The sequence below is a fragment of the Gossypium hirsutum genome, chromosome D05 (genome assembly GCF_007990345.1).
Source record: "Gossypium hirsutum isolate 1008001.06 chromosome D05, Gossypium_hirsutum_v2.1, whole genome shotgun sequence".
NCBI classification, from domain to species: domain Eukaryota; kingdom Viridiplantae; phylum Streptophyta; class Magnoliopsida; order Malvales; family Malvaceae; genus Gossypium; species Gossypium hirsutum.
Window position 1 is genome coordinate 63403682 of NC_053441.1, and position 15480 is coordinate 63419161.

At 30.7% G+C, this 15480-nt stretch overlaps 2 protein-coding genes across 2 annotated transcripts; both read right to left on the bottom strand.

The window, feature by feature from the left end:
• Window positions 1–1532: 1532 nt before the first annotated feature.
• LOC121216955 (GDSL esterase/lipase At1g28610) lies at window positions 1533–4658 on the bottom strand. Its single transcript, XM_041092452.1, has 5 exons — window positions 4317–4658; window positions 3586–3810; window positions 3358–3506; window positions 2310–2586; window positions 1533–1885 (listed from the first exon to the last, which is right to left on the bottom strand). The coding sequence occupies exons 1-5, from the start codon at window positions 4588–4590 to the stop codon at window positions 1611–1613; spliced, it is 1200 nt and encodes a 399-aa protein (XP_040948386.1). The 5' UTR covers window positions 4591–4658; the 3' UTR covers window positions 1533–1610.
• Window positions 4659–12023: 7365 nt separating this feature from the next.
• Window positions 12024–14517, bottom strand: LOC121216956 (GDSL esterase/lipase At1g28570). Its single transcript, XM_041092453.1, has 5 exons — window positions 14155–14517; window positions 13807–14031; window positions 13583–13731; window positions 12773–13049; window positions 12024–12329 (listed from the first exon to the last, which is right to left on the bottom strand). Exons 1-5 carry the CDS (start codon window positions 14426–14428, stop codon window positions 12055–12057), a joined length of 1200 nt encoding a protein of 399 aa, XP_040948387.1. The 5' UTR covers window positions 14429–14517; the 3' UTR covers window positions 12024–12054.
• Between the last annotated feature and the right edge of the window lie 963 nt (window positions 14518–15480).

Genomic DNA, 15480 nt, shown 5'->3' on the forward strand with positions numbered 1-15480 from the left:
TTGAGACGGTTCTGAATAAAAAATCGAGTTTCAAAGAAATCAATTCAAGATTACATAAGAACTATTAATGTATGTCAAAATTCTCCTACCAATAAGTCATGATAAGTTTTTATGAAGTCTTTGGTTTTTCAATTTCGGGATTAGATCCATTTTTAAAAATAATTGTCAAAGTTTTCAATTTATTAATGTAACCTTCCTAATTCGGCCATAACATCTAGGTTGGGTTTGGGGTGTTTACACTTAACTAATCAAAATTTTCTTTTTGGGTCTCTAGCCATTATAGTACTAACGGAAGATAACTTCGAAGCTTTTAAATTTGGTATAATAACAAGTTCAATCTTAAAAATTTATACATTGTGTCAATTGTCTTGATTCCAAAAAATAATCCTCAACATTTACACATTGTGTAATTTGATCTTTTTCTTTTTTAATTTTACTTTTATTTGTGACATTGAGGGTTAATTTTTAAAAATAAGAAAAGATGAAAATGATTATTATAGATTTTTGGGTGTTTCTATTTTTGGTATATTTCCGATCAAATTTAATTGATAGATTTTTTTAAAACTTTTTAGTTAAAAGGGTCATAAAGAAAAGCAAATATGACCTCTCCCCAAATTACTCAATGTGTAAATAGTGAAGGTTAAATTTTTTAAAATCAAGATTAAATTTACACAATATATAATTGTTGATGGTTAAAGTTGCTATTACGAAAATTTTAAAAGTTGTCATGTCATCTTCACCCATACAACTGCTAGTAACCAAAAAAGAAAAAAAATCAAATAATTAAGATATCATTTTGCAACTTTTCATAGTTAAGAGACCAAAAAATACTCACCAATACCATAAATATAGTTTACTCAAAAGAAAATTTAAGGTTGTTTAAAGCTTAGATACCTATATAATTCGAAAGCTGGCACAGAAGGTATTAACAAATGGTAAAAGCACACTAAGTAATCATGTAAATTAGAGGGAAAATATCAATTTTATGTGACTACGACATGGAATGCTTAAAAGTATATGCATGTTTCTGTTTGATCATTGAACTCTTCAAAAGTTTTTGTTTAAGTTATTGGGCTATTAAAATCGATGTTATATAGCTTTCTTTGTTCATGCTACCTGCATGCAAACAACTTTGGACGTAAAAAATCTGTGAACTAAAATTTAAATAACATTTTTTTATCTACAATATTAACTATCAAATCGACTTGGATCTAAGTTATGTTCTTCTACTCATCAATGGATATTGATCCATTGTATCGATCGCTGAATCATCGCTTGGACCTTGCTGGTGGAACTTTTTAAAAAAATTAACAGCTCAGTGACTTAAATAAAAACTTTTGAATAGTTCAATGACTTAAATGAAAACTTTTGAATAGTTCAATGATTGAATTGTAACTTTTTTCCCTTAAGTGACCAAAATAAAAACTTACACATACTTTAGTGACTAATGGTGTAGTTTACCTTAATAAAGAAAATATATATATATTCTTTTAAAAAATAGAAAATATAGTGCTTAATATAAAATGCTATGATTTTATAAACTTAATTGAGTTTATTGAGTTAGGCTTGAGTGAATTAATTCGACAAACAATTTATATTCTAATTACAGTTTAGACCCCAAACATTGGATATAAAATTCTCAATTTGTTTACGGTAGATGAGGGACACAAGCTCCCTAAACTAGGAATGGTGCTCATCAATTCTTCAAATACAGTATGGGCAAGCCATTTGTTGACAGCTTCTGTATAATGAATCCCATCCCAGCTAATATACGAAGAAGGGTCATTGCAGCATTGTTTTAATTGCGGATAACCACAAAATATCAACGGATCGTAATTATAAAGACCTCCAATTCCACAACATGCCTTCAAAGTTTCTTTAAATCCTGAAATCATTCGAGGAAATTCCATGTAAAGAAGCAAAATTTTGATGACAAATTAAGTTTGGGTACACCTGAACTTGGCTTCTATGTTCAAATTGATACCTAAGGTCCTTTTTTTTTTGGTCCAGCTAGGTTCTGGAACTTGGTTTTAAAGTTCAATTTGGTAGGTAAAGTTTATTTTGGTCCAAGTAGGTACCTAAACTTGCCTTCTTGGTTCAAATTAGTACTTATGTAAAGGGCTTATTTGAACCAGTTTGACTTGTGAAACTAAGTTCAGGTACTAATTTCAACCAAAACGCCAAGTTTAACTAGCTAATTGGACAAAAAAAAATCTTAAGTGCTAATTTGAACTTTAAAGCCAAATTCAAGTACCAAAATGTATATTTAGCTATTAAGTTTTCTTGTTTTAAAGGATCTGAAAATGTACCAAATTGTTTTGGAGAATGGTAAAACCGCATTGCAGCTTTGTAATAATCAACATAAATAATGCTGATTTGGGGATGAAGGTTTCGGATATTTTCGAGTTCTTTTCGAAGTAATTCATTGTGATGTTGAGAGAATTGGTTCAACCATGTTAGACAACCAGTTAAGGGATCATATTGATCCCTTTCTGAACCATGAAATTTTGTCAGCAAAGATGGGGAGCATCCAATAGGAAAGTTTCCGGGGACCAAAAATGTCATTGCCCCTAACTCGATCAACTCCTGCATATATAGCAAATGTTAATAACTTGAAGGTAAAAACACCTTTTTAGTTTCTCTCAATTTTAATATTGAGCAAATTGGTCATTCTAAAACAAATCGGAGTAATTTAATCGTTGCCAATTTTGAAAGTGAGCAACTAATGACAGTTAATTGTGGCATTAATATCTTACGCCAATTGTAAATAATTTTGGTTGATATAATAACAAATTTATATTCTGCGTAAATGTTGATAAAATATGTAAATTTTGCAGACTAAATTTGTTAAATCAAGATCAAATTGATAGAATGTGTAAAAGTTGTGGACTAAATTTTTAAATTAGAATAAAACTGACATAATATGTAAATGTTGAGATGAAATTGATCAAATGTTTAAACTTAGAAGGCTAAATTTGATATGTTACCAAAAAAAATATGTATAATTGATGAAATATGTAAATTTTACAGACTAAATTTGTTAAATCAAGATCAAATTGATAGAATGTATAAAAGTTGTGGACTAAATTTTTAAATTAGAATAAAATTGACATAATATGTAAATGTTGAGATGAAATTGACAAAATGTTTAAACTTAGAGGGCTAAATTTGATATGTTACCAATAAAAATATGTATAATTGATGAAAAATATTAACAGATTAATTATTGCTCACTTTAACAGGATTAAATTGTTGTAATTTTTTAAAGGGACTAATTTTCTCAATATAGAAATTGAAAGGGACCAAAGATATCATTTTACCTAATTTAAAACAAGGACAGCATCCATCAATTCTTACATTGATTGATGACGATATGATATCAACAACAAGAGGGACAAGTTGTCGGATATTCTCAATGTTTTTCCCTTGCATGAATGCATGATTGTAGTCATTTCCTCCAATCTCTCCCATCACAATCAATGAGTTCCTTAGGAGCTCTTTGCAATCTGTAGATCATAGCTTATTATTAGCATTTGAAATAAATAAATAAATAACATGGTAGGGCTTTGAAACATTAAAGCTTACTTGAAGAAGATGAGCAAAGAGATGGCAATAAATGTTTGAAGGAATTCACTTCAACTCCCAAAGAAATGTTGGTGGAGACACTATGGATTCCTTGTTCAGCAAGAAACGACGAATTCAGTGCAGTAGCACTCGCTACTGCAAAATTCGCCCCCTTTTGAAATTTCTCCCATTTTCCACTTTTAGATCCATAAAATGGTGGTAAAAAGGAAAATCCCAAAGCTTCAGCTGCAAAATCATGTCCAATTGGAACCACATAAGCATATATTATGATAGATAACAGGTACAGAACCAGGATAAAACATCAGGGTGCCAAGCATGGCAATCGGTACGTTTTGATACCAAATTGGTTTGTTCAAAATTTTAATCTATTTCGGTCAATTTTAATTAATACTGATTTATACCAACGTGTATTAACCTAAGAAGAAGAAGAAAGAAGAAGAAGATGCTTAATTTACTTAATTTTAAAATTCACAAGGACTACGATAGATTTTTAAAAAAATGAAATCATGGCTCAAATTCTCTAGTTAAAAATTTGTAAGAACCTAAGAAAGGTTTGGGGACCAATGTCCTCCCACCCACCATTTAGTTTGGACCCTTATTGATAATCAGATCGCTATGATTGTATTATGTGTTAATTATATCCTAGTGTGAATATAGCATGGAAATTAAACAGGATTACTTCAAGAAATAAGAAGATTTAGACCAACGAAGAAAAACATTGGATTACATACCGATGAAATCTATAACCAAGCGGCCATCGCAGAATCGACCGGTGGGATGGTGAAAGAAGGTGCGGCCATAGGGAAGAAAAGCAGAATGAGGAGGGTTGGTGGAATCTGAAAGTGAAATCTCTAGTAAGTTGCCTGTATCAGTTAATGAATCACCAAAGCTGAAAATCGACGTGAAACATCCATTTACTTGTGAATTAATAATGCTGCTTATTGTTACAACGAGAAACATAAGGAAGTGTTGTTTCAACGAAGAACATGATGAAGAAGTAGCCATTGAAGCATTTCAAGGAAGCAAAAATAGAAATTGCACCAACACCTTTTGAAATGTGGATATTTATATCACCGCTTTCTCACCAACAAATTTCAAGTGAAGTATAGACTTTGGGAGTATAGTATCTTTTTCAATATATATTTAAATTCATTTCAAATTTATACTATACTTAAAATGACTAATTGAATTAGTATTATGAATCAACCTGACCCTAATTTAATTGTGAAATTACTAAAATATCTTTACTCTAAAGGGTAATTAATATATATATATGGGTGTGTGATTATAGAAGTTGTATGTATGTATGTATGTATGTATGTATGTATGTATGTATAAAAACCGGAAGTTGTTTTGTTTTCAATGATTTATCATTTCCAAATGATAGGAATGGACGAAGCTAGAACAATTTTTTAGGGGACCGAATGAAAATTTAATTTTTTATAGTTTATATTTTATAATTTTTAAAGAATTAAATTTTATTTTTATAATTTTAAGGAGACTTTTCTCTGTAGAGTATGTACTTACGTATGTATGTAAGATGAGCAATTGCTTTCTGTATATGAATATCAGTGAGAAAATTAATTAGATGCAAAGTAGCTTTCTATATATATATATATATAGTTAGCTGCAAAGTGGCTTTCAATTATTTAAAAACATTATCTTTAAGCAACTATATATATCTTAAATAATAATAATAAAACAGAGGAATTATATCATATATTTTTTATTAAATTAATAATTAATTTTAATATTTTATATTTTATTCTGTTAAGTAATAGTCCATGTTAGATATGTTTTAGGGACTATGTGTTCAAGTCAAAAAATCTATAGATATTTAAGAGGTTTTGAACAAAAATACTAAATTTAAAAAATAAATTTAAATAAAAAATTAGACTTATAAAAAAATATGAGTCGTAATTGAACTCTAACCGTCAAGTTCTAAGCCTAGTCAAGCTAGACTCATATTCTAATTTTTATAATATGTTATTTTTATATATTTTTATATATGATGTAATTTATGTCATATAAAAATAAAATATATTCACTTTATTATAAATATTAAAAAAAAGAGTAAAGCATAAAAACGATCATTTAATTATTTAATTTATTTTATTTCGATCACTTAACTATTAATTTTTCGATTTAATCACGTAATTTTTTAAAATTAAATAAAATTAAAAATTAATTTATTTAACCCTCCAAATTTTTTTAAACCTTCAAATAAACATGTTTATCATTTTTCTTTTTACCTACCATGACATGACATTTCAAAACCAACAATGAGTACAATTTCATAAAGATATCATAATAGCCTACTTTCTTTGTCTTCTTTCTCTTGGGAATTTTCTCACTCACTTTCACTTCACTCTCATAATTTCTTTCCCCAAACCCCAAACTTGTAACACAAACCCCACCAGCAACAGACAATGCCAAGGGAATTGTTTGTAATTATGGTAATTCTTACTAGTTTGGTACCAGGGCTTGTTCAAATTTTGAATAATTCGAAGCACCTTATATCTGACTCAGACGTTATGAGCAAATTTTGAGAAATTACATGCACTCGGTTTAAAGCCAGAAATTAAAATTCGGAAATGAAACATAAAACAAAAATTGATAATGATATTTCCAATTTTTAGAGAAAAACACCATATTAAATTTATTCATTTTAATTGTAGAAAACACTTATAAGATCACTTAGTTTTGCAGTGGAAATCTTAAGTTAAACAGAGTTTTGAAAATTGTAGTTTGACTTTGAAACTCAACGTATTGCAGTTTGAAATAAAATATTCTCAATACGATAAAGTAGTTCAAAACGAAAAATAAAATCCAAAACAGTTAACATAAAAGTCCAATTGAAACAATCAGATGCACATAAATTAACAAATACATTTCAGATGCATGATTAGATTCAGAATCGAATGTATTATCATAATTAGATCCTACCCCCATCCGCTACAAACCATATCCGTCCATCCCTACACACCAAATAGGTATCAAATACCTATCCAACCCTACACACCAATAAGTGAGCGTATGTCACTTTTTAGAAATTATGTAGTAAAGCTACCAGATAATAATACACGGTAACCCACCAAATTTAGAAATATGTGATCAAGCTACTAGATAAGGCAGATTGTTAAACTACAACACTTCCTTCATAAAACATATTTCGACCCCAATGCACATGCAATACTAATCAAATAACAAATGTGTGTATGACATAAATGCTATACACATCAGATTTTAAATCGCTTTGGTAGAATTCACATCATGCTATTATATATGACATACATGCTATACATATCATGCTTTTAGAAATCACATTTAACAGAAATAGAATATCAAATCCCATGTTTTACAATCTTATTTATACAATATGGACCCTACAAAAGACTAAATTTGAATCGCACATCAAAAACAACCATAGGGTAAATTTTCAGAAAATGGGCCCACACGTCTGTGTGGCCCATAAGGCCTAACACATGCCCATATGGCCCGTACGACCCAAACAGCCCAAATCGTGTGGTCCAAACGGTCGTGTGATGTCGACAATAGTTTTTAGGCATCTCGTTGTTCGTTATTTTTTGAGTTTTCCATTATACACCTGGGTGTTTTTTTATGCGAATCCAAAAGCTAGATTTCCAATACGTAAATCGACATTTCACACAAATTAGCCAACGAAAACTAAAAATTCCTAAATCCTTAATTTGGTTCCAAACATCCACAATCAACCTTAAAACCATAAAAATTCGGCCCCCAACAAGGCATAACATCATTTACCCCCAAAGCAATAGTAACCGAACACACTAAATTTACGGGAGGATCGCCAAAAGTCACAAGTTCTTCTCCTATTAGAAAACCATACTATCAATCAACAAAATTCGTATCACACCAAAACATAAGCTGAGTACCAAGAAAACTAAAACTCTAGCCACAGAAAATAACAACACTTACATTGAATTTACTTACGTTCAATTATAAAAACACCACGCAATGCTCGTACAAATGACGGAAAAAAAAGAAGAAATAAAAACATGGAAAAAATGAAAATTAAGAAGAGAGAAGAGAGAAAAAAAACATGAAAAAGAAGAGGGAAAGATGGAGATAGTGGACGTTAGAAAAATGGGAGAATTTTTTGGGAAATTTTGATTATAAAATTATTATTTAAGAAAAATAAATCTGATAAGTTTCTATCTAAACCAATTTTCTAACCACTTAGCAGCCTATCAGAATTCAAATTTAGCCCAAACACTACCACATGAGTGGCACACAGAGAATTTAGCAAAAATAATTCATGTTTGCACACACAATGATTTAAACACAAGACCAAAGGATAAGCTGAAACATTATCATTGAATCAACAGGCTTATTCTGTCATTAGTTGAGCGAAAATAATATTTAAGCCCAAAGTTCAAAGATAGAGGTTTAATAAAAAAAATTAACAAAATTCAAGGGGAAAGGATTTGAACCTGGAACCTCACATACACAAATACAACACTTAACCACTGAACCAGATTAATTCACTTGACTATTTTTAACAATTCAAAAACTAAAATTTTGAGGTGTTACAACTCTCCCTCTTAGAAGAAATTTCGGCCTCGAAAGTTACCTGATTCAAATAGATGTGGGTATTGCTGTTGAATCAAGTCCTCAAGCTCCTAAGTAACTTCCTCTGTACCATGATTTCGTCACAGCCTAAGATCTGTATCGGCTCCTCCTCAAAAGTCAAATCCGACCTTACCTCAATTTCTTCAACAGACACAATATGAGATGGATCAGACATATACCGCATTAACATAAAGACATGGAACACATCATGTATAAGGTCCAACTCTAGAGGCAACTCTAGCTGATACGCAACCAACCCAACTCATTTCAAAACTTAATAAGGCCCAATGAACCTAGGGCTCAACTTGTCCTTACGTCCAAGCTGAAGGACCTTCTTCCACAGAGATACCTTAAGAAAAACCCAATCTCCCACTATAAACTCTGTCTTTCCTCTTCAGACCCGTATAAGACTTTTGTCTATTAGAAGCTGCCTTAAGATAATCCCGAATCAGTCTAATCTAATCATCAATCTTAGAAACTAAATCAGGACTCATAATCCTCCTCACACCCAACTTAGTCCAACACAAAAGGGTGCGACACTTACGAACATAAAGAGCCTTGTAAGGTGTCATTTGAATATTAGACTGAAAGTTGTTATTATAAGTGAACTCAGTCAGTGGTAGAAACTCCTCCCAACTACCACGGAAGTCGATAACACAACTCTATAACATATCCTCCAACACCTGAATCACTCTCCCGGATTGCCCACCAGTCTGTGGATGAAATGCAATACTGAAGTTTAATCGAGTACCTAGAGCCTCATGCAATTTCTTTCAAAATTAAGATGTAAATTGGGGGTCTCTGATAAGTGATAAAATTAACATATTTTAATCTCATTCTTAATGCATTTTTGGATGATTTTTTATGCAAACCGGTGAATTTTATGCTCCTAATACTTTAAATTCATGTTTCTATAGTTAAGAGAGCATTTGAGAGCAAAAGGAGCTAAAAACGACTAAAATCAAACAAATAGAGAAGATTTCAAGAGCCACACGGACCAGGCATTCCCACACAAGTTGGCATACGACCATGTGCCAGACCGTGTTGATTTCGTGATTTGCATCTCAAACATGCAGAAAAATACAATTTTTAGGCTTTCTAGGCATTCTAAAGGCTACAAATACCAAATGGAAGAAGAGAATAGGGGGTGATCAGAGAGTATTGAAGAAAACAACTTGAAGAACACCATTGAAGCCAACTTTAAAGCAGATTTCCATTAAGATTGAAGACCTTCTTTTAATTTCTTTGAAGTTTTTCTGAGTTTATTTATTTCTTGTGGTTATTCTGTCTTAGAGATGTTTTTATTTACAATTATGAACTAATTCTCTAGATACCTAGGGGAGATGAGCCCTATGATAAATTCTGCCATTTGATTTCTATTTTAAGCAATAAATACTTGAATCTTGTTCTCAGATTATGTGTGCTTATCTTTTGTTTTAATATTTTTGGGATATTAATTCATGTTTAATATGCTTAAATAAGAGAAGGAAAAGTCTTTATTTAAGAGTAGATCTAGCATAATTGAGTGGGAGTTGCATGCAATCCTAGAAATAGGACAACATAAATCTATCGGATTAGAGTCAAATCTAATAGGGGAATTCATAGATCGAGTTAATGCGATAATAGAGGTTTTAATTAGAAAAAATTTTCAATTAATTAACCTAGAGTCAACTGCTCTTAGTCTTGAAAGGGATATTACCATAATTTAGGGATTTCTACAGATTAAGATACCAAGTGAATAAATCATTTAATTCAGATTCATAATGATAGATGAAGTCTAGATGGATTCTTTCTTGGGTATTGTTTAGCTTCTTAGTTATTATTCAATTATTTTTCCCGATTTATTCCCTGTTGAGTTCTTTAGTTAATTAATTAAATAGATTTTAGTTTAAACCAATCACTCCAATTTGCCGGTTAAATAATAGGAAAACGGTAATTACTAGTACTTTTAGTCCTCATGGATACGATATCTTTACTCACCATAGCTATACTATTTATCGATACGTGCTCTTACCTTTATCGTATTTTTAGTTAGTTTCGTGACTATCAATCTCGATCTGAAATAATCGATACTAGAACCTCATGAAGTCTAACAATCTAAAAAATGTATAGCTTCGCTAGCTTCTGTAGAGAATAATCAGTCCTAATCAGAAGGAAATGAGCAAACTTGGTCAACCGATCCATGATGACCCAAATAGAATCCTTCTTAGTGGGTTTCAAGGGTAACCCACTAAGGAAGTTCATAGTTACCAGTTCTCATTTCCACAACGGAATCTTAATGGGTTGAAGCAAACCTGAGGACAGTTTGTGCTCAGCCTTAACTTGATGGCACGTCAAACATCAAGAAACAAAGTCAATTACCTCACTTTTTAACTTGAGCCACAGTACAACTCTCAAAGATCTCAATACATCTATTTCCGCCAGGATGCATAGTATAAAGGCTACTATGTACTTCCCGCAAAATAAACTGCCTCAACTCAGTATCATTAGGCACACAAATCTGACCTCTGAAACACAGAATACCCTTACTATTCAACCCAAAATTAGAAGTCCTACCCTCCTCAACTTGCTAAAGCCAAAGAACCAAAGAATCATTCAATATTTGCTTATCCTGAATTAGATCAATCCAAGTCGGCTTAACTTGCAACTCGGCTAACAAACTATCATCCTCAAACAGACTTAGCCTTACTAAGATGATACTCAATGACACTATCATAGTCCTTAAGTAACTCAATTCATCTACGTTGCCTAAGATTCAACTCCTTTTGAGTAAGGAGGTACTTGAGGCTCTTGTGGTTAGTTTAGATGATACAACTCTCACCATACAAATAGTGTCGACACACATAATTTAGCAAAAATAGTTCATGTTTGCACATGCAAGGATTCAAACACAATACCAAAGGGTAAACTAAAACCTTACCACTAAACCAACAAACTCATTCTATCATTAATTGAGTGAAAATAATATTAAAATAGTGAAAAAAAAGGTTGGAGAATTAAAATGACTTTTTTTACAAGGTTTGAGGACTAAATAAGTTATTCTGCCTTAAATAAAAAATCATATATTAAAATTTGATATGAATAATGACAAATTTAAATCATAACAATTACTCAATTTGTCATTTTAACTCTTATTTTTTTTGTAGGTCATTTTGACCCTCAATCTTTAAATTTTAATCAAATTACTTTTTTTTAACAACAAAACTAACGAACTATTAAAATTTTATTGGCATTGATGTCACCACTAGCGTGCAATCCATGTATAATTCATAAAATTTCAAAAAAAATATTTAAAAAATAAAAATTTTTAAAAGGGCTCATAAAAAATTTTAGAATATTTATCCATGTTAGCAGTGAAGTATACGTAAAATGCCACACGAGCTATCACGTCAATACCATTAAAATTTTAATAGTTCAATCATATTTCTGTAAAAAAACAAACAAACAGTTTAACTAAAATTTAAAAGTTGAGGACCAAAATGATAAAATAAATAAACGTTAGTAGTTAAAATTATATTTATACTAATTTAATATAATAGCCTTTAATAAATTTAAATATGAGTGAATTAAAATAAAATTTAAAATTTAAGTAGGATTAAATTTGAATAATTATATATAATGTTTAAAGTCGATACTATAAGCTTTAAAACTTAAGTAGGATTAAATTTAAAAGCTTTGAACAAGTTGATGTACTTCCTTAATATCCGATCATGACTTCTAAGTCAGGTTTAGAGTGTTACAATAATGAAAACTTTTAAATAGTTTAATGATCGAATTGTAACTTTTTTAGTTAATTGAGTTTATTGAGTTAAGGTTGAGTGAATTAATTCGACAAACAATTTATATACTTATTACAGTTTAGACCCCAAACATTGGATATAGAATTCTCAGTTTGTTTACGGTAGATAAGGGACACAAGCTCCCTAATCTAGGAATGGTGTTCATCAATTCTTCAAATACAGTATGGGCAAGCCATTTGTTGACAACTTCTGTAAAATGAATCCCATCCCAGCTAATATACGAAGAAGGGTCGTTGCAGCATTGTTTTAATGGCGGATAACCACAATATATCAAAGGATCGTAATTATAGAGACCTCCAATTCCACAACATGCCTTCAAAGTTTCTTTAAATCCTGAAACCATTCGAGGAAATTCCATGTAAAGAAGCAAAATTTTGATGACAAATTAAGTTTGGGTAAATATACATTTTGACACTTGAACTTGGCTTCAATGTTCAAATTGATACCTAGGGTTTTTTTTTTTTGGTCCAGTTACGTTCTTGAACTTAGCTTTAAGGTTCAATTTGGTAGCTAAAGTTTATTTTGGCCCAACTAGGTACCTAAACTTGGCTTCTTGGTTCAAATTAGTACTTATGTAAATGGCTTATTTGAACCAATTTGAATTATGAAGCCAAGTTCAGGTACTAATTTAATTTCAACCAAAAAGTCAACTTTAGGTAGTTAATTGGACCAAAAACAAATCTTAGGTGCCAATCTGAACTTTGAAGCCAAATTCAGGTACCGAAATGTATATTTAGCTATTAAGTTTTCTTGTTTTAAAGGATCTGAAAATGTACCATAGTTTTTCGGAGACTGGTAAAACGGTGTTGAAGCTTTGTAATAATCAACATATATAATGTTGATTTGGGGATGAAGGTTTCGGATATTTTCGAGTTCTTTTCGAAGTAATTCATTGTGGTGTTGAGAGAATTGGTTCAACCATGTTAGACAACCAGTTAAGGGATCATATTGATCCTTTTCTGAACCATGAAAACTTGTCAGCAAAGATGGGGAGCATCCAATAGGAAAGTTTCCGGGGACCAAAAATGTCACTGCCCCTAACTCGATCAACTCCTGCAAGTATACCAAATGTTAATAATTTTCAGGTTAAAATACCTTTTTCCTTCCCTCTCAATTTTGATAACTAATTACAGTTAATCATGACGCTAATATATTACATCAATTGTATATAATTTTGATTTATATAATAACAAATTTAACTCTAGTTGTTTACATATTTTGCGTAAATGTTTATAGAATATGTAAATATTACAAACTAAATTTGTTAAATCAAGATCAGATTCACAGAATATGTGAAAGTTGTGGTCTAAATTTGTTAAATCAGTATAAAATTGACATAATATGTAAATGTTAAGATGAAATTGACAAAATGTGTAAACTTGGAGGACTAAATTTGATATGTTACCAATAAAAATATGTATAATTGATGAAAAATATTAACATTATGATTAATTGTTGCTCACTTTCAAAATTGAAAAGATTAAATTGTCCTTAGAGGGATCAATTTTCTCAATATCGAAATTAAAAGGGACCAAAGATGATATTTTACCTAGTTTAAAACAAAGACAGCATCCATCAGTTCTTACCTTGATTGATAAAGATATGATATCAACAACAAGAGGGACAAGTCGTCGGATATTCTCAATGTTTTTCCCTTGCTTGAATGCATGATTGTAATCATTTCCTCCAACCTCTCCCATCACAATCAAGGACTTCCTTAGGAGCTCTTTGCAATCTGTAGACCATAGCTTATTATTAGCATTTGAAACAAAAAAAAAACATGGTAGGGTTTTGAAACACTAAAGCTTACTTGAAGAAGATGAGCAAAGAGATGGCAATAAATGTTTGAAGGAATTCACTTCAACTCCCAAAGAAATGTTGGTTGAGACACTGTGGATTCCTTGTTCAGCAAGAAACGACGAATTCAGTGCAGTAGCACCCGCCACTGCAAAATTCGCTCCCTGTCGGAATTTCTCCCATTTTCCACTTTTAGATCCATAAAATGGTGGTAAAAAGGAAAATCCCAAAGCTTCAGCTGCAAAACACGTCCAATTGGAACCACATAAGCATATATTACGGTAGATGACAGGTAGAGAACCAGGATAAAACATCAGGGTGCCAAGCATGGCAATCGGTGGAAAAACATTAGATTGCATACCGAGGAAATCTATAACCAAGCGGCCATCGCAGAATCGGCCGGTGGGACGGTGAAAGAAGGTGCAGCCATAGGGAAGAAAAGCAGAATGAGGAGGTTTGGTGGATTCTGAAATTGAAAGCTCAAGTAAATTGCCTGTATCAGTTAATGAATCACCAAAGCTGAAAATCGATGTGAAACATCCATTTACTGGTGAATTAATAATGCTGCTTATTATTACAATGAGAAACACAAGGAAGTGTTGTTTCAACGAGGAACATGATGAAGAAGTAGCCATTGAAGCATATCTATATTCAAGGAAGCAAAAATAAATAAATTTATATTACCACTTTCTCACCAACAAATTAACATACATACATACATACAAGTATAGACTTTATCCAAACCTTTATCTTTTTCAATATATATATAAATTCATTTTAAATTTATACTATATTTAAAATGACTATTTCAATTAGTATCATGAGTTAACCTGACACCTACTATAAAATTTTTAAACAAAACAACTGAAAAACATTTTTTGGGAATCAAACACTAGACCAACATCGTGGGCATGATAAATTTTAGTAAATATTAACATTCCACATCCATCTTTTTTTTTTTTTATCTTTCATGTTCATTTTACTATCCATACTCAAAGTTTATTACTATTTCTCTCAACAATTTTACCTCCAAGATTTGATGTTACATTTTATGTGTATCTTTGAGTCCTAATATTATATGTTAATAGATGACTCTGCAATAGATATAAGATTACAGAAGTTGTATGTAGAGTATGTATGTATGTATGTATGTATGTATGTATGTATGTATGTATGATGAGCAACAGCTTTCTGTAAATGAATATGAGTGAGAAAATTGATTAGATGCAAAGTAGCTTTCTATATAAAGATTTAGTTAGCTGCAAAGTCGCTTTCAATTATTTAAAAATATTATCTTTAAGCGACTATATATATCTTAAATAATAATAATTACAGAGGAACTATAGCATATATTTTTATTAAATTAATAATCAATCTTAATCATTTTATATTTTATTGTATAACTAATAGTCCAGATATGTTTTAGGGTCAGACTATCGATTCAAATCAAAAGGCCTATCAGAGATGTTTTGAACAAAAATATTAAGCTCGAAAAATAAATTTAAATAAAAAAATTAGACTCATTAAAAAGTATGAGTCGAGCTTGAACTCCAACCGTCAAGACTTGATCTCAGCCAAACTAGACTCATATTTTAATTTTTATACTATGTTATTTTTTTATATATTTTTATATATTATTATATTTATGTTATATGAAAATAAAAAATAAGGTAAAGTACAAGAATAG

Excerpts from the sequence above, each read along its gene's own strand:
- LOC121216955 (XM_041092452.1), bottom strand. The coding sequence starts at position 4,590 with ATGGCTACTTCTTCATCATGTTCTTCGTTGAAACAACACTTCCTTATG. Across the intron at positions 3,507-3,585 it reads TCTTTGCTCATCTTCTTCAA|ATTGCAAAGAGCTCCTAAGG; the intron begins GTAAGCTTTAAT and ends TATGATCTACAG. Across the intron at positions 1,886-2,309 it reads CCATTCTCCAAAACAATTTG|GATTTAAAGAAACTTTGAAG; the intron begins GTACATTTTCAG and ends GAATGATTTCAG.
- LOC121216956 (XM_041092453.1), bottom strand. The coding sequence starts at position 14,428 with ATGGCTACTTCTTCATCATGTTCCTCGTTGAAACAACACTTCCTTGTG. Across the intron at positions 14,032-14,154 it reads CTTGGTTATAGATTTCCTCG|CTGAAGCTTTGGGATTTTCC; the intron begins GTATGCAATCTA and ends CGTGTTTTGCAG. Across the intron at positions 13,732-13,806 it reads TCTTTGCTCATCTTCTTCAA|ATTGCAAAGAGCTCCTAAGG; the intron begins GTAAGCTTTAGT and ends TATGGTCTACAG.